The sequence below is a fragment of the Scheffersomyces stipitis genome, chromosome 2, assembly GCF_000209165.1.
Source record: "Scheffersomyces stipitis CBS 6054 chromosome 2, complete sequence".
Lineage (NCBI taxonomy): Eukaryota > Fungi > Ascomycota > Pichiomycetes > Serinales > Debaryomycetaceae > Scheffersomyces > Scheffersomyces stipitis.
In genome coordinates, this window is record NC_009042.1 from 332835 (window position 1) to 356179 (window position 23345).

Sequence of the window (23345 nt, forward strand, 5' to 3'; positions counted from 1 at the left end):
TTCCAACCTACGATGTGGACCCAGGTTTGTCATGTTCAGATATTCACCATCTGATAACCGTTGAATTCTCCACCGATTTCTCCACCAAATTTCTCCACCAGATATCTCCACCAGATTTCTCCACCGACGCATAAAGCAATTTCCTGAAGTAGATGTGTTGCATTATTTTTCTGCGCAGTTTCTTCCTTGCTATCTGTACTAAATGCTCTTCAAGTCAATCTTCAAGAATTTGTCTTTTAACAAAATTCAAAGATCTCCCTATCTAACTATTAATTAAGAAGAGATAATTCCAGTGGGTTATACGATAGTATATGGAGTCTACGAATTAACAAATAGTCAATCATTTCATTTTCTTTTACTAGGTACCCTGCGGTGCTCAAAAAATAATATTTAGAGATAGAGTCTATTTTCTACACCCACAATATTTTCTCCACCAGACTCTAGAGTTGCTATCGCGCAGATAAATTCTTGGTGGAGAAATTGGACCAAGAAGAAATATTGTCCTTTGGTGACTTATGTCCATTCCACATATATAATAATGTGGAAGTTCCCAAATAGTCGAAGTGTGTTATCGTTGAATTTGATTATTCAAAATCGAAGATGACAAGAGAAAGAAAGTTATTAATTGGTATTGACGTTGGTGGAACCAACACTGATTCAGTTTTGTTGGATCCTTCCCTTGTCTCGGATACCACTACCAGAGGTATCATTGCATGGAATAAGGCCAACACCACTTCCGATGTATCTGACGGTATCGAAGCTGCTTTGACGGAATTGTTCACTTTGGCACCCAAAGTCTACAAGGAAGATGTTGGTGCTGTAACTATTGGAACCACCCACTTCCTTAACGCTGTTATTGAACAGGATAGAGGCAAGCTCGATAAGGTTGCTGTTCTAAGATTCGTTGGTCCGTATTCGCAGAAGACTGAGCCCTTTTGTGAATTTCCTGCTGGGTTGAAAGATATTTTGAAGGGCTATGTTGCATACCTTGATGGTGGACACTACGTTCACGGCGAAGAAGTTAGTGAACTTAACAAAAAGGAAATTCACGACCACTGTATGAAGATAAAAGAATTGAACATTCACGCTGTCGTTCTTGTAGCTCAATTCTCTCCTTTGAAAAATGAACACGAGAACATTGCTGAGGGCATAATCAAAGAAGTTCTTCCTGATATACAGATTGTCAAGTCTTACGAAATTGCTGGAATTGGTTTCTTAGAAAGAGAAAATGCCGCGATTCTAAATGCTGGTATCTTGAGATTTGCAAACAAGGTTATCGCTTCATTTAATGCTGCCGTTCGGAGGGTGGGTTTGAATTGTCCAGTTATGTTAACTCAGAATGATGGAACTGTGTTGCCATCTAGTGCTGCAAGAAAGTGTCCGATAAATACGTTTTCTTCTGGTGCCACTAATTCCATGAGAGGTGCTTCTATTCTTTGTAGTGGAGATGAGTCCATCAAGGGACAATCGGTTTTGGTTGTTGATGTTGGTGGGACCACTACTGATATAGGTGTCTTGTTGCCAACTGGTTTCCCAAGACAATCTGCCTCTTTCTCATATGTAGGAGGTGTTAGAATGAACTTCTCAATGCCTCAAGTTCACAGCTTTGGTCTTGGCGGTGGTTCGAAGGTAAGATTCAATAAAAAGATCACCATTGGTCCTGACAGCGTTGGAAATGAAATTCGTAAGCAAGCAATTATCTTTGGAGGTGATACATTAACAGCTTCTGATATGGCAGTTGGAATTGGCAAGCAAGCTGGTCTTGAACCCGAATTATTCAACATTGGAGACCCGCAAAAATTAGATGGCAAGTTGAACGAGAAACATATGAAGGAATTTCAGGATGAAGTCAAATACTTGTTGGAAAAGCACATTGATAGAATGAGAACTTCAGCAGAACCTGTTCCTGTTTTGGTTGTTGGCGGTGGATCTTTCATTGTGCCTTCAGATATCGAAGGCTCTTCGAAAGTTCTCAGACCTCCATACCACGGTGTTGCTAATGCTATTGGTGCTGCCATGTCCAAGATTTCTGGGCGAAAGCATCTCATTAAAGTTGTTCCAAACGAAAAAGAAGCTAAAGAAAATGCTCTACAAGAATGCATCGAAGAAGCAAAGGAAAATGCAGTAGTAAAAGGCGCTATTAGAGATTCTTTGACTATAGTTGAGTTGTCGCACGATCCTATTCCATATATTCCAAACACTTACGAATTTATCGTTAAGGTGGTTGGAGATGCAGACCATTCAAGGGTACCAGAAGTGAATTTGGAGAAATCATTGGACAACCTCAGTGGTGGTTCTGTATTAAAGGAAGTAACCACCCCAGTTGAGGAATTTACTATTGAAAATGTAGACATTGAAAAATACAAGCCAAAAATTGAAAACAGGGAATGGATCATCAGCGAAATTGACTTGGAATTTTTGAAAATTGGGACCTACATCTTGGGATGTGGTGGTGGAGGAACTCCTCATCCTACTTTCATCGACATAAGAAATATGCTTCGAAATGGTGCTACTATCAGAGTTATTGACATTGACGATGTTTCTAAGTACACCGATGGAAAGAGGTCTATTATCTGTGTCGGATTTGCTGGTTCGCCAACTGTTGCATCTGAGATGTTGAAGGCCGACGAATTGCTTGAAGCAGCCAAGTCATTGATTCAATTTACTGGCCAGGAAGCTAAGGTTGTGTGTCCATTAGAAATTGGAGGAGGAAATGGTTTCACTGGGTTTGAAGTTGGTGCCTCTAATAAGTTGAATATTCCAGTTGTTGATTCTGATTTTATGGGACGTGCCTACCCAACACTCTGGCAAAGTTCTGCAAATGCTATTTATGAGAAGTTTCCATATTGGCCAGCTGCCGTAAGCAATGGTAACAGTAGTTCAATGTTAATTTCAGAAGCTAGTAATTGCGAGTCGTTGGAGAGATTGATACGTTCTACTTGTGTTGAAGTTGGAACTCATGTTGGAGTTGTTATGGCACCAATGACTTCTGAAGAATTAACTGGTGGTACTGTTCCTGGTTCGATCTCCTTGGCTTGGCGTATTGGACGAGCTGTACTTTTGGCCCGGCAAAAATTGGAGCATGATTTGATACCTCAAAGAATCATTGAATCTGTTGGTGGTAAATCCTCTGGTAGTCATCTTTTCACAGGGAAGATTGTCGACGTTAGCAGAAAAGTACACAAGGGGCATGTATACGGTGAAGTTATAATCGAAGAACCTGAAACCAAGAAGCAGATGGTCATTCCATTCAAGAACGAGAACATTCTTTGCCGTGTGAGGGAAACCGCAGAAGAGGAAGGCAAAGTTGTTTGTGCGGTACCTGATTTGATTGCTGTGCTTGAATCGGAAACTGGTGAAGCACTTGGTACCCCAGATTACAAGTACGGTCTCATTGTCAATGTTATTTCAATTTCTCCTAGCAATATTTGGACCGATACAGAAAAGGCTATGGCGATTGGTGGCCCAGCTAGTTTTGGATTTGATGAAGTTGAATATGTTCCAGTTGGAACTTACACTAGACCAGTTTCCGTCATTGAGGAATATTGTTAAGCGTATGTATGATACGTTTTAAGTAGATGCTATTTCGAAGTCAATTTCATTGTTGCTAGAGTGTACTATATATGAATTTAAGAGAAATCAAATGCAGCTGCAAAACAAATTTTGAATGATTGACAACGTACTTCGCCCTTCATATCAAGAACTTAAGAATCAAAAATATACCATTCTGTCAAAGGGAAGACTAGGTGAATATTGGTGATTTGATTCAGAGAAATACCAACAGACTGAAATAACCACAATGGATATCGTTGAACAACCGATGGAATTAAATTAACAAGAAATCAAACGAATATTGACTTCAAAGTAGGCGTGCACTGCAAATAAAATCATTCAACTATGATATGATGGTGAGAGGTTGTGAATAAAGAAGTCAAAATAGATTTCACAATGTGACGAGCTCGTCTTAAAATTTGAGAAACCCAAATTGCTCCGAGCTCGAAACAATAATATAATTAACGGGTATGAACGATTGGAGACACCACGGAAAAATTGAAAGCATTTCTGGGCACGTCAAAAATCACACATCCGAATGGCGTTAGAATGGACCATGAAGATTCACATTGAATAGACCTGATGTGCAACGCCTATAAAATGAAGGTGCAACGCATATTCTTCAGTTATGATGATGCACTTATGCACTCGATTAAACTGTAGATACATGTACCACGAACGGATACACGATTGTACACGTAGGCTAAGATGTATTTTCACTTATCTTTCTGTTAAAGTACAGTAGAATTGGTCCTTAAAAAGTCTTTCTCTGCGGCCGACTTTCTTCTAAAGTACATACCCATCAACAATCTCATCTATTATGGACCACTTGAGGGCGACGGTCCAAGGCATTACTTCGCGGTCTTACTAGCCAGAGCAATCATTATACCATCTCCATAAATGAGTAGCATCAGATATTGATAGTCCCACTGAAGCAGACCCACACAACCCTGCCACGCGAAATGCCCAAGATTCGCCTATATAGTGTATTAACGCAGGCCCGATGGGTCCAAATGCTATCCCAAACACCATAGAAGCAAAGAAGACTGTTCCAACAGCATTCTTGAATGGCTTACTGGTGGCCCATTGAAGAGCGACATCTAAAATCTTAGACATATCAGTAGCCTCGCTGTGTTGGCCTGTAAGCGTCGAAACTTCGTAGACTGCCTTATCATTACTACTACATGTCCTCAGAGAGAAAAATACCGACAAATAGACACATGCAATAAAAAAGCCGTATAACACAATTAATATTTTTAGTTTGAGTTTAAACGACAGTTCTCTTGATTCCGATTCAGCTTTTATGCTTGGAGACAGAATATCGTCGTGTTTCACGGTCTGTGATTTGTCGCTGGAGGTGCTTAGCGGTACTAGAATCAGCACCCCAGAGGTAAATAAAGACGAATCCAACAACCCGTAACTCCAGATTATCAATAATAGTGCTGCGCAAGCTATATAGAAGCTTCTGTAACTCAAGAATGACGTTTTCCTTGTCGGGTAGGGTTTGCCTTGAGTGGCAAGGTTCAACTCATCATTAGCTAGCCAAAATTCGAACACTGAGGACATCACATTGGAAACAGCATTTAATGATACCGCAAGAATACATGTGGCAGTGGCATCATAGTCCTTCAAAGCGATCGACTTGCCGTGTTTGTAGATCTTCTCATAGACAAGCCAAATCGCAATACTTAAAACGGCTACTGCCGCTGAAGCTGTAATCACATCCAAGTATTTGCTCTTGTAAGCCTTCCTGGCTATTTCAATCCTTTCTTCATGTTTTTTTCTGTCAAGTTTGGGAAGGGCGATTTCGCTATCAGCTGGTCGAATACCATGTAATGCAGCTCTCCACTGATAAACAGTGACAGCAATATCAGCAGTATAAATAATCAAGAAAACAAGATTAAGGGTAAGTAGGGCCAAACTCATTTTACCTTGTTTTCAGTTTCTACTCCTTATCTGATTGAAGAGTTCAGTTCTACATATTGTTCACCTGTATATTGTCATTTTTAAGGCAATGCCTGAGTAATAAGGATCAGTACTCAAGCAATTGTACGTAAGAGTTACGGGGGACACTGAAGACATGCTTCGAGACATTCCAATTGTGCTAAGAGGAAATCTTCTAAATGATTAGAGAAATCATGAAAATTTGAAAAATAGTACATAAATAAAGTGCATATAGACGAATTATTTTTGAATTGAAACCTGGGGACATTCAAACTTAGAGGAGGTATGCAATTGCATTACAGTACTAAGAGTAGAAAAGGAGATTAGTGCAGATGACAAATATCATCTTGGAAACGCAGAATTAAATCCGTTTGATTCGGATAAACCTTTAACCTGTGAAGAGTGGGTGCAAAATACATGCAAGATAGTGAAAAATTCATCCGAAGCCGCAGAACTAGTGGCCCTTTATTTGAGGGATAATTGACCTATTCCTTTCTGATTGCGGATAATTATCTCTATGTTATCCATCCGTTCCGCAGCTTGTATTGTTCCGTTGAGGACTTCCGTTGCTTGAGATATTCCGGTTTGTAGTATCTCTTATGTCGTAGAATCTTCTTTCAATTCATTGCTCACTAGCAAACTCTACTCCATCATCAGCTATATTTGATACAAAAATGCAAACTCTCAATATCTTATTTCATAACAAGTACAGAACACATCCATCTTGCCCACATTTCCTAATTAGTCTACCTTGCCGTCGTTCACATTCATCATGATCTCTTATCCAGGCTTGAGCTTCAGACGCTACCATACATTTAGGAGGCTGTATACACACCGCAGCAACTCCAGAAACAGTTTGAACCACCTCGGGTTCTTTTTCCAAAGAGCTGAAAACCATCAAAAAGGTCTCAAATCGTAGCTGAAAAACCAGAAAATACAAGATAAAACTATCCAGAACCTTTCAACCATGTCAGAAGCAACTGCTTCCAATATCTCGACACACTACTACAAGTTGGGTCATTTGGGCACAGTATCATTCTACAACTACGTTTCATTCACAGACAACGACCAGTCGCTTCTAGAGCTTGAATTGCTGATCAGATACGCCCATCCTAACATCCTTGTCACGTACTACAACAAAAGCTTGTACTACTTCACTTTCGGCCACAATAATGTGCCATTGGAGACTGTCTCCCGAGATATAGAGCTCCCAGATCTAGCCAAAGATATCAATACAGATGTGGATCTCAGCAAAGATGTCACTGGCCCGAATCCTGGAGCAAACAATTCGCCTTCAGTCCAATCAATGCTGCAAGCAACAGCTATCCCCGAGAAGCTAGACCAACCACTGACCCTCATCTCGGACTTGGTGGATCCGCTCAAATCTGCTAACTCTACAGATTCATCAAATGTACATATAGACCTCGCCAAAGAGTTCCCCACACTTCAGTTGAAGCACTCAAACACCGTCAACGTCGAGTTGCTAGCCAATCCGCCGAAATCTGCTTCTTCTGGCTCCACTCTAGGAGCTGCAGTGGACGAATACTTACCGTTTGCCAGCTTGAGCCTTCTTAAGTCGATCAAGAAGATGATTCTCTTCAACTTGTCGAAGAATGGCGCTATAAAACTCTTTGGAAACTACTGTGTAGTTGCCAGAGATACTATAAACAGATCAATCTTGTATCTCGACCCCATATTATTTCCCAACGGAGATCTTTTGTTGTCGATGGTGGTGAAGGAAAGAATCAATCTCTTGGATTCCAGCATAATAGATCTCAAGTATCCTTCGCAAGATGCTCCAGACATAAACTTCGTCATATACCTCATTCCTAGTGGAATACGGTGTCATCTATTTGACCCTACCAATCTCGTGAGGAACTTTGTAAGGAAAAAAAGCGCGGAAAGTGAAAATCTCATCGACCTCATCAAGCTCAGCACTGGGGTAGAATACTCCTTCAATTCAGAAGAGGAAAACGTATGGATAAAATTGATTCCCAACTTGAAACATTTGAACAACCAGACCTCGACCATAGCCAAATTCATCCATTCTGTAGACAACAAGAAGTTCATACTATGGCCATGGAAATTGTGTCTTTTGCAGTTTGGAAAGTTCGAAGAAGTTGATGAAATAACGTCGCCGGATGTTACTTCATCACAAGTTCATCCTACGAGCAACCCCTTGGACTTGATTGGTGATTTGATAGACTTCAATATTTCTAGCAACCAGCACCACAACTTCGCTCAGCCTTCACAGACACTTCCTTTCAGCATTTCCAGCGTAGCCTCTACAGGGGGTGATGCCGGAATCGGATCTGTAGATCCTCACACAACTATGGAACAACAGCCTCATACACTTGATTTGAACGATATAACGACACATATGGTCCCAGACCTATTTGATCTCCAAAATCCTGTTCCCTCTGAGTTTTTTACAAAGGAAGTACAAGACATGCCACCGGTTGATGGTACTGAAGTGAAAGAAGATACCAACCAGGATGACGTGGAAATGGATGACCTTTTCGGGGGCAGCGATGACGAAGGAGACGATAGTCGCAATGGTCAGAACTCATCAAAGGAAGATCTATTCTCAGATGCCATTAAGGAAGAGCCCAAGGATGCACTTGCTGCTGGTACTCCGGCCGAGTTAGAAAAGAACCAGTTAAACGATCTTTTTGATATCTCTGACAAAGAAGCAGCGCCAGACTCAGGAAAGTATTCGACTCCTGGTGCGCCAGAGAACGAGAACCAGGATTCCAAAAGTCCTTTTGAAGCTGCGACTAAACTGGCAACTAGAAGTATAGCAAAGGAACCAAAGTTTAAGTACTTGGATATTCCTAAAGACCAAATGACAATCAAGAAGCTGTCTTCACCAGATTATAACGATCCAGGTGCTCCTCTTCCTATAATGCCTACTCCTATTATCCCAGTTGCCAATTCTGTATATTCTACCAATCCACCGACAGCTGCTGCTATTGGTACAGAAGGGGTTGGACTTTCAGATGACCAACTGTCTGGCCCCTACAATCAACCACAGCCCAAACAAGAAATATTCAACCTGGGCAGCCTGGCGCTGCAGATACAGCAGAAGTCTATTTTTTCACCGATTCTATTCAACCCAATAATCAAAAGTAACATCGATACCAAGTACGGTAAAGGAGGCAAATTTTACGTTGATAAGGAAGCCTCTATAGGACCAGAAGAAAAGAAGAAGAAAACCTTCAGGGAAACTAGTGTTAGTGGATACGAGCTTCCACTTACAAAGGAGGAAGACAAACTTCCAATTACTGCACAAGCAGTGGGACTACGCAAAATGAATAATTCCTCCCTTTCGTTAGCTGAAAGTTCAATGTCGGCTTCCAGTGAGGAAAGTGACGAAGACGAAGAAATGCCTGATGTTATTTCGAATTCTCCTCCTTTGAGGTTAAACACATTCAATGATTCATTTGGTGGAGTTCCTATGGGTAATTCAGGTGGAATTACTTTAAACAACAACGTATTTGGTGGAAGTAACAACGCTATTATTGGAAGCAACTTCTTGGGTGATTCTGCAGTAATGACGGGCTTCAACGAAAAGCCTATTAACCTCAGCAACTATAATACTGGTGGCTTTGGATCTCCTAACTCTTCTGTCATAGGTAGATTTCCCAACATTAAAGGGGAATCTCCTTTTTCCACAGCAGACCTTCAGCAAACAGTATCTCCAATAGATTATGAACAATCCAATAACCAACATACTCCCCTGTTTCCGACTTCACAAGGTTTGCAAATCACGCAGTCAGTGAACAATGGAAGTGGTCGAACATCATCATCTGACGAATCTCCTGTTAAAGGTATTCTGGAATCATCAAATTATTTGCCGCTCATTTTGAGAAGCATCAATGTCTCTACTATTCCTGATATTTATTTACTAAACAACTTGATAAGTGATCAACTTCTTCCAAGTTTCACCATCAACGACGACGACAACGACAACGATCTCGAAGTTATGAGAAACAACGAAATGTTCATAAAAGCGAAGCACCTTGACGAATTTCTAGAGCTTATTGGACCAAATTTGGTATTTGACCTAGGTTTCAATCAAGGCAGATCGAAGCTAAGTTACTACATGGACGAGTTGGTGAAATCTAAATTGGAAGAGAACAAAGTCAAACTAGAAGATAGCACGGTAGACTTTGTTACTCCTGATGAGACATTCGAGTCTGAATTCTCAAAGGTCTTCCCCAATTCATATAAGGTTAATCTTATTGAATTTCTTAACGACCAAAAAGACTATGAGAGCAAAGACGAATTAGAAGACCAACTAGACTTTCTTGACGATATTGCCAACGATGATGATAATATACTCAATCCCAAATCACAATATAAGAAGTTGAAGTCTATTGAATGGGATGCTCTTACAGAAAACACCAAAAATAAGGAGAACTTTGAAAAGTACAAGTTAATTGTCAATAAATTGAACTCCAGTGTTTCTACTAAGGACGAAGTATACTTCAAACTTCCAATAATAAAGGCAAGGGTGTTGAAGCACAATAATATCCTTAACTTAAACAACTTAGCCATTAACTTTTGGAAGTATATGAACTTCAGTCCTATAAAATCGACTAAGCATTTCCAAGTTTTGCTCATCAGTGAAAACAATGGAAACGGAACTTCTTTCTTGAGAGAATTTTTGGACTTGTTGATATATAACTACAAAGAGTGCAATTTGGGACATATATCCAAGGTCAATTTATCTACAGTAGAAACTAGACCCGATCTTGAAAATATTAATGATGGCATCTTACTTGTGAATAAAGACAACGACCAAACATACAACGATACATACAGTCAAATCAACAAGAAGTTGAACTCTTTGGTTGAGTTGATCAAATTGGATTTGATTAACAAAACCAATAACTTCGAATTTGATCGTCCATTGCTATTATTGTTTGTGAATTACAATGACAATCTTAATTCGACTTTACAAATCTCAAAGGTTTTCCGGAATCTTAAGGTTAGTCTTACCAACCATCAGTTGCCATTGGTGCTGATTTTTACCAAAATCATCCCTGGGTCGTTAATAGTCAAACAAGACCCCTTTCAGAACTGGTTGAAGGTGTTATCGAACTTCAAGTTATCAAAATTGTCTATGAACCTATACAACCAATGTCCAAATGGTTCTACCAACAAGGACATAGTGAAAAACACATTCACGCAATTAGTGAAAGAACCACCGTCGAGAATTCAGTTCAAGTTCATGAGCAATAATTTCAAGCACAGTAATTTCAACGATGACATCTTCCTTCATCTAGCATACGAGAGATCTATCGATCGTAATTGGTTTTCAGCTGCCTGGTCTGATCCGTTGGGGGTAGTCACATTCACCAAGTCCTGGTATTGTTCTAACAAAGCCACTAGGAATGGTTCAGGTGGGTACGGAAGAGATACACACGATGTAGCCACTGTTTGTGAGGAGATTTGGAACAAGTCCAATGAGCTCTTCAAGAAGTTGAACGATGAGATGAACAACGAGTCAAGCACTATGGGAGGAAAGAAGTTTCTTGTTTTGACCAGAATTAACAGTATTATTCCTGATGATGAATTGATCCATTGGAAGAGGTTGAGTGTCAAACATAAGGATATTTCTTTGATCGTATTGTCGGTTAGTCACTCTCCTAAGTTGATTTTTCAAGACAATCGACCTCGCTTTGAAGATACAGAAAATTGTGGCCAACTGTCGACTATTCCTCAGTCGCAACAGATGCTGAATCAGAATTCCAATACGCCTTCTCTTGACAGAGACAATTTCTTCAAGGTCTTCTCTGGTTCAAATAACTCTTCTCCTACGACAGGTGGAGCTTTGGTGACTTCGCCCAATGTTCTCAGTTTCCATTCACCTCAGCAGTTTCTCAATGCTCCTGGCAACTTTTTGTCACCACAGGATTTTGTTTCTACTGCTGGTGGGGCTGGAGCAGGAGCGACGTCAGCACCCCACGGCGGTTCAAATAACCCAGACCTTATTCTCCATGATTTCGGCACCGACGTAATTGGGATCATTCCCAAAGTTCCTCTTCCTTCGTTCAACTCTCCTACAAGGTTGGGGATGAAGATTGGGTATCTATTAAAGGAATGGATGAATGGCAGTAGAAGCACAAGCAGACCTCGCAGATCGTACTTAGTGTACGAAGTTAGTTTGTTGAGTTGCTCCAACTACTGGGACTTGGATGTGTTGATGAAGTTGATTCTCAACCACTACAAGAACTTGATTGTGTTGAATGACATTTTGGGGTTGCGAAAAATCGACGGAAACATCTCCAAGAACGAAAGCGAAGACGACTTTGAACAGAGTTTGGAATTCGAAGCTAGCGGCATTGTCCCCTGGCACATTTCTGCAGTTGGCAAGTCTTTAGTGTATTTGAGCCATATCTACGTCGACGAATAGGTTAGACAGAGCAGCAAGAGTAATTGACATGAACGCATAGAGTAACACGAGAAGAGTAGTACAATATAGATCAATGAGATTAGTAAACAAGTAACATCACAATTGCCACCAAGCAGAGTAAATCAGAAAGAAGTGATCAACGAACAATCGATAAGACGTAAATGGGGCGAAGAGGACCGAACGTAATTCAGTGCTCTGAAGCGCACCCTTGAAGCCAAAAGTAATAGAAAATAGCCTCTAAATGGCAAAGGAAATAAAACTGCTAATTACTAATACTTCTATTGGTACCCCAACAGAAGTAGGCTTATCTTCAAAGGTGATACTTCAATTAGCATTGCAAAATAAAAATCGTGCACATTATATCCAACGATGGTACGGCCGAGAGCATCTCCACAAAGGATCCTTTCGTAAAAAAAATGTCACCAAGTTTCGCCACCAACACGGCTGTTGCCAAGAACGGATAAACTCCTTTAGCAGGTTCGCTTGTATTTTTATTTCGCTACCAAATTCTCTTAAACTTGTGGAATTCAATTCAATTCAGTTCAACTCACTTACATTTCTCAAGTGAACAAGAAGCAAATTGAAGAATGCGAAAATAACTTCAGAAGAGCAAGAAGAGCAAGAAGAGCGAATTTATGTGAATATCCAATGCTACCATAGATGCTACCAGCGAAAAGAAGAATTTCGTAAGACTCAAGTATGTTCATTTCTCTGCTAATTAAGAGTTAACTTATTCAGAAAAACCGCTTCAGCCTGAGAATTGATCTGTGGCGCTGTTAAGGCCCAATTGCAAGCAGATGATCTGATTGGTTCATTGCTCGCTTATCGCCGCTTCCTCAACTGTTTGTATCCTGGAATCAGTTCTTTTTCCGTCCGTAGGGCTGATTAATTATCAGCTCGTGAAGCACCGGCGTATATGTAAGGTTAATCCCCAATTAGGAAATACCGGACCCGGGCTCGTGTCCATTAGTAATCTAGTTGCAAAATATGAACTTCCTGCAAGAGCTTTTTCCATGGAGCTCTTCTCAAGCAAGTAGAGAGTGATATATACAATTATCACCATGAATATGTCAGCATTTCGAGTTTCGAAAGTATAAAAGGGAGTCTACCAACCCTTCCAATTCTCAATTTCAATTTGTTTCATCATCATACAAAGTACAGTTCTTACAATTGCAACAATTCTAGGAACAGCTCTAAAGTATTCAGATAATCTTCATAACTCAATCCAATTAAATAAATCAAAAATGTCTACAACTACCGTTTTTCTCTCGGGTGCCACTGGTTATATCGCACAGCATATAATTGTCCAGCTTCTTTCTAAGGGGTATAATGTGGTTGGTTCTGTCAGATCGCAAGAGAAGGGTGAAAAGTTGAAGTCTACATATGGTGAACAATTTCAGTATGTTGTTGTACCTAGCTTAGACCAAAAGGGTGCTTTCGATGAAGCCTTGAAGCAACATCCTGAAGCCACCATATTCTTACACACTGCTTCTCCTGTAACTTTCTCTAGTGAAGACAACGAGAAAGATATCTTGATTCCTGCTATCGAAGGAACCAGAAATGCCTTACAAGCTATTTATGACCATGCTCCTCAGATCAAGAGGGTTGTTTTGACCAGTTCTACAGTCTCGTTAGCTGACATTGATGATTTCCAAATTCCTTCGCTCAAGTTGAACGAAGAGTCGTGGGCCAGTGTTACTTATGAAGATGGTAAGACCAAAGATGCCATGACCGCCTACTGGGCTTCCAAGAAGTATGCTGAAAAGGCAGCCTGGGCTTTTGTTGAATCCAATAAACCCAACTTCGCCCTCTCCGCCGTCCTTCCTTCATATGTGTTTGGACCTCAAGCACACGATGCCGAAGCTAAGGGTCAAATGAACTTGACTGCTGAAGTTTTTGCTAGTGTTTACCGTTTGTCCAAGAACGATGAGGTTCCTGAAGTAGCTGGTCCTTTTGTTGATGTCAGAGATGTGGCCAAGGCTCACATTGTTGCTTTCGAGAAGGATGAAGCCAAGGGTCAAAGAATCATTACCAGCAGTGCCAGATTCAATGCGCAGCTGATCTTGAACATCATCAGAGATAAGTTTCCCGATCTCAGAGAGAAATTGCCAGTTGGAGTTCCTGCCAATGGCGATGTCTCTGAGTTTGTCCGCTGGGATGACCAGAAGTCTAAGAATTTGTTGGGTTTCGAATTCTCTGATCTTGAGAAGGTAGTTGTCGATACTATCGAGCAAGTGATTAGAGCCAACAAATAATTGGTACTTGGACTGATTGGTATTTTATTTAGCTAAGTGAATGTTTTTAATCTCTTATACAATTGTTTAGTAATAAAGGGATATATTTTATCAAAAACCTCACCTAATATTAGAAGGTTTACGACTTTAGTCTAATAAAGCGCTTGAATTCTTGGAAAATTGTCGATTTCAAGGAATTTAGTAAGTGTTCTATATACTACAAATTACAATAAATCATATATATCCATTTCTATATTTGTAAGTCCCTTCGAAGGAATTCACCTAGAATATATTGGAAGAATATTCTGTAAGAGTTTAGTACTTTATGTAGATGGAGAAATTGGGGACCAAATCTTTTTCGCCAGCAACCTAAACTGTAACATCTCCATTTTCGCACCACCACTTTTACAGGTTACAACTGCAGGTTTGTCGAAACAGAAAGTAAAATAGAAAGACTTAATTTTCAATAAATTTCACAATCTCTCTTCTCCCTTTTTCCCCATCAGCCCGAACTTCACGATGTCCAGTGAGGAAAATGTCAAACGTGAGCAGGATAATGTCCTCAAACACGAACACAATGAAGAGGATGTTTACAATGTGGGCGAACGAGATCAGGACGAGATCGATGAGGAAGTGGAAGAAGATGAGGAACAGAAGCTAGATATCCAGAAAGAGACAGGCCTCAAACGGACGAGATCCGAAGCAGAAATTGACGTTGGAGACAACGACGAAAACATCAATGAAAAGAATAACAATGAAAACGAAGAAGGAGAAGATGACGATGAAGAAGATGACGAAGATGAAGACGAAGATGAAGATGAGGATGATGATGGTGTGTCCACGGGAAGAAGAAGAAAGAGAAGAAGAGCTGGAAACCAGTTCATTGATATCGAAGCTGAAGTTGACGACGAAGAAGAAGATGAGCTTGACGAAGATGACGAAGAAGCCGAACTTTTGCGAGAGCAGTTCATTGCTGACGACAGACATGCTGGCGAGAACGAAGCTGAGAGCCACGATGACAGATTGCACAGACAGTATGACCGTAGACGGCAAGAGGCCGAGGACCAGGATGCTGAGGTATTGGCCGAGACCTTGAAGCAACGTTATAGAAAGACCCATACCGTCTACCGTGGGGACACTGCTGCCAGTGGTACTGTATCGCAGAAACTCTTGATGCCCTCTATCAACGACCCATCCATCTACGCTATTAGATGTACCCCTGGCCGTGAGAAAGACTTGGTGCGTAAGCTTTACGAAAAGAAGAGAACTCTTGACAGGCTGAATGCTCCGTTAGATATTCTCACAGTGTTTCAGAGAGATGCCTTCAAGGGATACATCTATATTGAAGCCAAGAGACCCGATGCCATCGACAAGGCGCTTGTCGGAATGGTGAACATCTATGTAAGAGACAAACTCTTAGTTCCTGTCAAGGAATACCCGGACTTGCTCAAACAGGTCAAATCGTCGGATGTCGAGTTGGTGCCTGGTATCTACGTCAGAATCACCAGAGGTAAGTACAAGAACGACTTGGCAATTGTAGACAACTTGTCAGAAAACGGGCTTGATGTGCGTTGTAAGTTGGTTCCTCGTTTAGACTACGGTAAGTTCGACGAGTTCGATAAGGATGGCCGTAGAATTAGACTGAAGGCAAGACCCTTGCCTCGTTTGTTCAGTGAACAAGAGGCTAGACAGTACGATAGAGAGTTCTTACAACCTGGAAGAGGTCCTCGTTCGTACGTCTACAGAGGCGACGAATACATTGAGGGCTTCTTGTACAAGGACTTCAAGTTGCAGTTTATCCAGACCAAAGATGTACATCCAACGTTGGAGGAATTGGACCGCTTCCAGACAGGCAACAACGAGGAAGAAGGATTTGATCTTGCCGCAATCGCTGCCTCGTTGAAGAACAAGAAAGGTGAAGGCAAGTCCACTGCCTTCCAGCCCGGTGACAAGGTGGAGATCCGAAGAGGCGAGCAAGCTAAAACTGTGGGTGTAGTGGTGGAAGCCTCTTTGAACGAAATCACTATCTCTGTTACTGACAGTGGAGACCCCAAGTTCGTCAACCAGAAGTTGACCGTCCCTGCCAGCGATTTGAGAAAGATATTCAATGAAGGTGACCACGTAAGAATCGTGGAAGGTAAGCATTTCGACGAGACTGGGTTGGTTATCAAGATAGACGGCGACTCGGTTGTTCTTGTCAGTGACCAGACACGTGAAGATGTCAGAGTGTTTGCCAACTACTTGGTGAAAGCTACTGATGCCTCGCTGAACATGGACACCATTAACAGTAAGTACGATATCAAGGACTTGGTGGAGTTGAATGCCGCCTCTGTCGGTGTCATTGTCAAGGCCGAAAAGAACATCTTTGAAGTGTTGACCTCTGACGGAAGGTTATTGTCGGTGAAACCCAGCGGAATATCGTCGAAGTTGAAGATGAGTCGTCGTGAACAGATCGCTACTGACAGAAATGGGTTCACGATCAAGATCGGTGACACCGTCAAAGAGGTCTTGGGTGACAAGAAGCGAGAAGGTGCCATTTTACATATCTACAAGAACTCGTTGTTCATCAAGTCTAACGAGATTGTCGAGAATTTGGGTATCTTTGTCACTAACCGTATGAATGTTAGCACTATTTCCACCAAGGACTCCATGGTATCCAAGAATTTGGGCCCTGACTTGACTTCCATGAACCCCAACTTGAAGCTTCCTAATCCTTCCGCTGGTGGTTTCAAACCCCGTGCTGGTGGCCGTGAAAAGTTGTTGTACAAGGATGTTGCTGTGACAAGTGGATCCTACAAAGGTTTGAAGGGTAAGGTGATTGAAACCGACGATGTCTACGCCAGAATCGAATTGCACACGAAGAGTAAAAAGATCAAGGTAAACAAGAATAACTTGAACGTATTGATCCGCGGAGAAGCAATACCATACTTGAGATTCATTGGTGCAGCACCTTCGGAGTCTCGCGAGTTCAACAAGCCCAATGCGCCAGCATTTACTTCTGGCGAGAGATCGTCGTGGAACGGAAATGCAACACCTGGCGTGGGTGCAAATTCCGCCTGGGGAGGAGCTTCTTCCAGTTGGGGAGGAGCTTCTTCTGCCTGGAACGGTGGAAAGACCCCAGCTTACAGTGGAGGAAACTCTACCTGGGGAGGAGCTGCTTCTACTTGGAACGGCGGAAAAACTCCAAATGCTGGAGGAACTTCTGAATGGGGTGCCAATGGAAGCAATTCTACCTGGGGCTCTTCCAGAGGTGGGGGTTCTACTTGGGGCTCTTCCAACAGAGGAGGAAATTCTACGTGGGGATCCTCCGGAGGTAACACTAGTAACCCCAGCAATAAAAACAACAATAACAATAGCAGTGGCAGTAACTCTGCTTGGGGTGGCAACAACTCTACGTGGGGTGGCCAAAACAAAGGGAATAGCAGCACTTGGGGAAGACAATAAACTGCTGAAACATACTATTTGTCTACCAGCTAGCTTCCATTCTTTACAGCTTTATGTACTTTAGCCAGCTTATCTTGTATACTAATAAAAAAGAAGATATGATATTGATTTGTAAGTTATCCAGTAGCAACGACCACCTGCGCACGATATATTTTATAGAAATCCTGTTACATTAAACTATGATACCTCTATATGGTACTTCTGTACTATTCGTGTTCAAGTTCTAATGCTCTTTCTTGTGAGTATTTATCAATCTATTATTGCATTCGATCACCAAGGTGTCTTACGAATATATACTTTTGGAGAAATACAATATTCAAATCCTAGGTAAGTTCCATAACAACCGCATTCTCGCAAGCCAATCTCTGCGTGGTCTGCTTGAAAAGTAAAAGGAAAAGATAACCAGCCAAGGTCCGGAGTCTACAAAAGTTCTAATTTACAATACGTTTTACATTATAGTCTGACTAGTTGTCAAAAATTCTATGACAAATAGGTTTCCTGCTAATACCAATCTTGGGGATTTCAGCCCATTGAATTCAGAGCAAGCTTTTCCATCTCGAACAATTGCTCCCTAAATATTCTTCTGTAGGCTTGTGGATTTGAGAATGGCCCACTCCGCAAACCAGACTAAATACATGTTCATAAATATATCGGTACTGCACATATACAAAATTGGGATGAAAACCTGATCCTACTTCGAGCATAGAAGAGAAGTTGAAATACATTAAAAACAGATGGTCTTCTCTTTGAGCTATGTGCGTTATAGAAATATCACAGCACAGAAAGTGAAATTATGGGTGAATCCAGCCTGCTGAATCGAAGAAAGGATATCCTGCATAATTTTAAAGAAATACGGATAGTCACATGTCCAAAAGATCTAGGCTATATGCGTAATGACTCCTCAGAAAGTTGTAGGATAACAGGGGCAATTGTAGAATAGTGCATAATTCGTAGCTACTTTGATTTGCTAAAAAGTTTCAAATAGCAATTGTAAGGTAAGGACTTGTTTATTTATAGTGTCAAATTACATCAATGACAGAAAGATTCGTAATCAAGCTTACCCATGGTTCCAGAAGTTTCACCACCTTCTCGAACTACAGCGAACAAGATGTTTTCAATGGTGCCGGAACCAAGTGGACAAGAGTGATCTTTCTCTTGCACGGGTTTCCTGATGAGAATTCGTCCTATGATGGAGCCTGGCCGCATTTAGCACAAGGCTTTCCTAATGAAAAGGGTCTTTTGTTGCTAGCACCATTATTGAGAGGCTACGAAGAGCTGAGTTTGGGGCCAGACGAATATAGTGCTCATGATGTTGCTGGTGACGTCGGCGCCTGGATCAAGCAGATTAACCCCAGCAACAAGGTTCCAGTTCACATTTTGGGCCACGATTGGGGTGCTCTAACAGCGTTCAAAACTGCTTCGAGGTTTCCAGAGTTGGTGACTTCAATTGTCACTTTGGGAATTCCTTATTTGACCAATGTGTTTCCCTGGAAGTTGGCTTGGAATCTTCCCGAACAGTTATACTATTGGTCGTATATGTTGACGATGCAGTTATCGTTGTTGTACAGATCCAGATTCGAACAAACGGGCAGAGATTCGTACTTAGATTCGCTCTGGAAGTACTGGTCTCCTACCTGGAAGTATACCGAGGAAGATATTAGTAATATAAGAGCCAGATTGAGTGATCACAGAATCATGGATGCTACCACAGCCTATTACAGAGCCATCTTCAACCCGATCAACCTTATTAACGGCAAGTCTAAATGGCCAATTGACTTCAGCCAAGTTCCCACTTATTTTATAGGTGGAGCCCAAGACGGTTGTATTACAAGCAAATTGTACGAATGGGAAAGAGAGTTGTTGAAGGATGAACCCAATGTCAAGACAACTATTTTGCCTAACCTGGGGCATTTCTTACATAGAGAAGAACCCCAAAAAGTTGCCGAGTTAGCGATTGAGTTCTTCGAAAAATATTCCTCCAAGACTACGAGTAGTTAGTTTAATATACTTTATTAGATCTATAAGTGTGTAAAGCTTGTGAACATATACACTATTCATCGTCATCGTCCTTTTCCACTTCTTCAGCTGGAATGTCTTGCAGTTTAGTTTCAGAAAACTTCGATATGTCATCGTTTTCTCCATTGGCATATACTATACTTTCATTGTCATTGTCGTCCTCGATATCATCGTTGGTTTCTATGTTCAAAGTGGAGATTCTGCTTCTCAATTCAGATTGCGATTTCAATAATTGCAACCTTCCTTGTAAGGCAAGTAAATGAGGCAACGATTTGATACCATTGTTCGACTCAGACTGCAAGTTCTTCAAGTTTTTGGACTGCATTGATTCCCCAGCGATGGATCCATTGCAACAATAGCTTCAACCATTTGGACAATGGTGTGTTCTTAGAAGGATCTTTAGCAACTTCAGAACTTATCAACTCGAATATACCGAGTAACAAATATGTCTATTCAATAGAGAGCATCTTTAAAACTTTTTTTATATTGTTTTCGTTATCGTTGGTGGAACAGACAAAGATAACCTCTGAAGAATTGACATCCTCAGTTATCAAGAGCCCTTTTAACGTTTGATGTAATTCTTGGGCAAATAGGTTATCCACGGTTACCTCCGGTTACCTCTTTGGGGATGTGGACAGCAATTTCAGAATGGCCTCTGACAATAGCATTCTGGGAGCGTTCGTGAATTCTATTGGGATTTCAACAAGTCCTTCAAAGGAAATATCCGATGCAATTTTGCTAAATATTGACTCGAGAAATCGTGCCACACACCAATAAGTTGGTTTTGATCCCAAAACGATGAGCTACTTGTTCTCACATCCAGGACAGTTGTGCAAAGTTTCATGGATGAATACATCACAGTCTATACAGAAATCATGGCTACACTTCATACATCTGTAACGAGAACTGGTCATATTCTCTAACGAGCTTTTGGATTTAGTATTGCTCACTCCCTTCGGAAACTTAAGTAGACAGCCAAAGCAATGCTTGCTATTATACTTTGAACTGACTGGAACTTCCTTGAAAGGGACTAGTGGTACCAAATGATGGTAGGATCTTGCCAAATGCGTCGAAAGAATCAACATGAGTCCGCAGACAGGGCACACAGTTGGTAAATTACAGACTTTACTTTTACACTGCGGACATTGGTAGCCAATGACGTTAGTAGCCTGGATCGAAGAGTCTGTTCCATTGTTGATTTCCACTACTTGGTTATCATCGAGTCCATGTGTGGGATCAGAAGCACTTAGTTGCGGGAACTCAATAGTATATTCGTTACTGGCAAGCGTAGAAGTTAGAACAGGCTGTATTTTCGTGGGGAATCCCATCTTTATGATAGGAACACCTTTGTTGGCTTCAGCGTTCTCGTTTACTTGTGAAGTGGTTATGGGCAACGGAGTCACACAGTCCATGAACAACTCCTTGAAATGCGATTCGTTCATTATGACACCATAATTTTTGGAGCTAATATTCTTTTGCTGATGGTTTGTTCTATTCACCAAGTCCTGGCAGATAGCTACCTGTGCAGATAGCCCTATGATTTTGACCTTTATCTCGTCCTTAACAAGATTGTCTATGGTTTTATGTATATCACCAGGATCACTCGTGAACAAAGCTCCAAAGATAAGGAGCACTTCTTTCGAGTTTTTGGTATCGTTGGCATTATTGCCGAAGTTGAATTTAAGCAAGGAACGAGCCATCTCTAACGAGTTCTGGAGAGAAGGGTCACCTTTTGGTTCGTAACGGTTGTGCTGTCTCGATTTCAATTGTCGTATCTTATCGATATGATACTGGGGCAGACCACTGACTTCACTGACAAGATTAGAGACACCGTTTCGCATCAAAATTATACCCAATTGAGAGATTGGATTCTGGTCAAAAAACTCAACTACAAAATCCTGCAAAAGCTGTAAAGTCATCGAAAATCGGCTCGGCCTTAAGTCCTTTTCCAGCATCGTAGCTGAGCCATCAATTATGACAATCAAGGTCCTTATAATGCCTCTTTGAAATGGAGTAGTCGGATTCTTCATGATTTTTTTCTTACGGTTCTCTATGATAGTCCTTACAATTGTCTCTAGAGAACGGCCACCGGACTCATCATCTTTTACAATATCCCATGAACGCTGATACTCGTCTTCCCAAGAATATCCATTAGCTCCTTTCAAGTCGCTAACGGTTCCAGACCTGGGCTGGACTCCGCTGGATCGCGTTCTCTTTGCCATACCCTCATCTCGAACGGAAGTTGGCGGTACATCTTCGCCCGAAACTCCCCGTATAGATGGGGTACTTTCCTTCTGTGGAGACAGATACTCTTCGTCTGAGACGTCCATATGTGCTGGTTAGGTGTTCGAATGAATAAAGAAGAACAGCTGAATAGTGGAAATGTCATAGAAGTTAGAAAGATCTACAGATGTCGCATTTTGGAAAGTTGCTAAAATGTCGCATTTTTTTTACCAGTAAAGATGAATAAGTAAAGTAGAGATGACGACGATGAGAGTAGAAATAGTAAGAAGGTTAGATAAGTTTATGTAGTATTATAGTAATGGAATTCTCGATAATGTTATTCTATCATTTGTGGGGTTTTCATATTTTGTATTCTATAGTTTGGACGGCTCGTGTGACTACTCTACATCTATTTGGTTAGTACTCTTCAGTACGGAGAATCTTACCATTTGTTTCTAATATACTATTACGAAGATAATGTACATTCGATATCTTACAGTGTCTATCATTTTTAATTTCTATAATCTATCACTCCTCGTGGTGTCTCTTCTTTGCGTTATACTTCCTTATAGTTTTCCCATAGTTGACTCTTCCATCTTCACCTACATCGAAGAAAAGATCAAAAAACTCATTCACAACCTCCTCGTTGACTTCGCCAAGTTCCTCCTCCAAAAATGGAATATCCTTCAAATCCTTTAGGCTGATAATCTCATTAAGACTATACCCTTTACCTACAATAGGTGTGATTTCATATTCTCCAGATTCATAGACCGGAAGGCGTTCCTTTCCATAATGCTCGACGAACTGGTCCTTGGTCAAATTGAATTTGTTTGTAGGAAACTTCTTGTTCTCTATGTCTTTGTTTTTCTTGATTTTGGGCTGGGGTGCTGACTCGTTTTCTTGGATGTAAAAGTTTCGAAGCAATTGAATAGCCTCGGATCTAAGAATACCTCCATAACTACAGTATGGCTCTTGGGGCAAGTTTGGATCCAGATGAATTGGTAACACGGTGCCATTACCTCCAAAACGATCGTTGCTACAACCGTAGACAACCTCACCAATTCCCAACTGTCGCAAGAATGAAGCACACATGATACAGGGCTCCACAGAAACAATCAACCGCACCTTTCCAAAGTCGATATTTAGATTAGAATCACGAAGTCGCTTCACTGCAATAAACTCAGCATGCTTGGTTCCATTCAAGGAGATATTCGTGTAATTGTAGCCGATGGAAAGAATCTCATTGGTTTCTATGTCCTCTATAAGACACGATACTGGAGTTTCGTTGACGGTAAGGGCTCGGTACCCGACAAAGAGACATTTGGCCATTTCTTGGAAGAGGAACGTCAAGTCTGTCATATTTGCTGGTTTTTTTGGTGAATGAAAGTGATTAATGATGAATGCTGAAAAGTGAAAAATTATTGAATAGCGAATAATTTCATTATTTTTGGAATGATCTATTTGATGACAAAAAATCTACTTCTTAATTTTGTTTCTTTGTGATCATACCA

General features: G+C 41.0%; 8 protein-coding genes across 8 annotated transcripts; 5 read left to right on the forward strand and 3 right to left on the reverse strand. All coding sequences in view use genetic code 12, as the record gives it.

Annotated features, from left to right (window-relative positions):
• Nucleotides 1–600: 600 nt before the first annotated feature.
• PICST_41374 (predicted protein) lies at nt 601–3552 on the forward strand (the record flags this gene model as incomplete). Its single annotated transcript, XM_001382258.1, has 1 exon — nt 601–3552. One exon carries the CDS (start codon nt 601–603, stop codon nt 3550–3552), a length of 2952 nt encoding a protein of 983 aa, XP_001382295.1.
• An 867-nt stretch (nt 3553–4419) lies between these two features.
• Nucleotides 4420–5478, reverse strand: PICST_29467 (predicted protein; the record flags this gene model as incomplete). Its single annotated transcript, XM_001382793.1, has 1 exon — nt 4420–5478. The coding sequence occupies one exon, from the start codon at nt 5476–5478 to the stop codon at nt 4420–4422; it is 1059 nt and encodes a 352-aa protein (XP_001382830.2).
• A 985-nt stretch (nt 5479–6463) lies between these two features.
• PICST_66803 (component of DNA-directed RNA polymerase II holoenzyme) lies at nt 6464–12017 on the forward strand (the record flags this gene model as incomplete). Its single annotated transcript, XM_001382259.1, has 6 exons — nt 6464–6793; nt 6977–8222; nt 8298–8989; nt 9071–9640; nt 9710–11211; nt 11275–12017. 6 exons carry the CDS (start codon nt 6464–6466, stop codon nt 11915–11917), a joined length of 4983 nt encoding a protein of 1660 aa, XP_001382296.2. The 3' UTR covers nt 11918–12017.
• A 1144-nt stretch (nt 12018–13161) lies between these two features.
• On the forward strand, nt 13162–14172 carry GRP2.1 (dihydroflavonol-4-reductases; the record flags this gene model as incomplete). Its single annotated transcript, XM_001382260.1, has 1 exon — nt 13162–14172. The coding sequence occupies one exon, from the start codon at nt 13162–13164 to the stop codon at nt 14170–14172; it is 1011 nt and encodes a 336-aa protein (XP_001382297.2).
• Nucleotides 14173–14650: 478 nt separating this feature from the next.
• Nucleotides 14651–17696, forward strand: PICST_70551 (transcription initiation protein SPT5). Its single transcript, XM_001382261.1, has one exon. It carries the CDS (start codon nt 14671–14673, stop codon nt 17593–17595), a length of 2925 nt encoding a protein of 974 aa, XP_001382298.2. The 5' UTR covers nt 14651–14670; the 3' UTR covers nt 17596–17696.
• A 931-nt stretch (nt 17697–18627) lies between these two features.
• SEH2 (soluble epoxide hydrolase) lies at nt 18628–19593 on the forward strand (the record flags this gene model as incomplete). The annotated part of the gene is made up of 1 exon (XM_001382262.1): nt 18628–19593. The coding sequence occupies one exon, from the start codon at nt 18628–18630 to the stop codon at nt 19591–19593; it is 966 nt and encodes a 321-aa protein (XP_001382299.2).
• An 821-nt stretch (nt 19594–20414) lies between these two features.
• On the reverse strand, nt 20415–21941 carry PICST_29472 (component of RNA polymerase transcription factor; the record flags this gene model as incomplete). The annotated part of the gene is made up of 2 exons (XM_001382794.1): nt 20415–21841; nt 21899–21941. 2 exons carry the CDS (start codon nt 21939–21941, stop codon nt 20415–20417), a joined length of 1470 nt encoding a protein of 489 aa, XP_001382831.2.
• Nucleotides 21942–22362: 421 nt separating this feature from the next.
• Nucleotides 22363–23193, reverse strand: PICST_29473 (tRNA-specific adenosine deaminase subunit; the record flags this gene model as incomplete). Its single annotated transcript, XM_001382795.1, has 1 exon — nt 22363–23193. One exon carries the CDS (start codon nt 23191–23193, stop codon nt 22363–22365), a length of 831 nt encoding a protein of 276 aa, XP_001382832.2.
• Nucleotides 23194–23345: the final 152 nt, after the last annotated feature.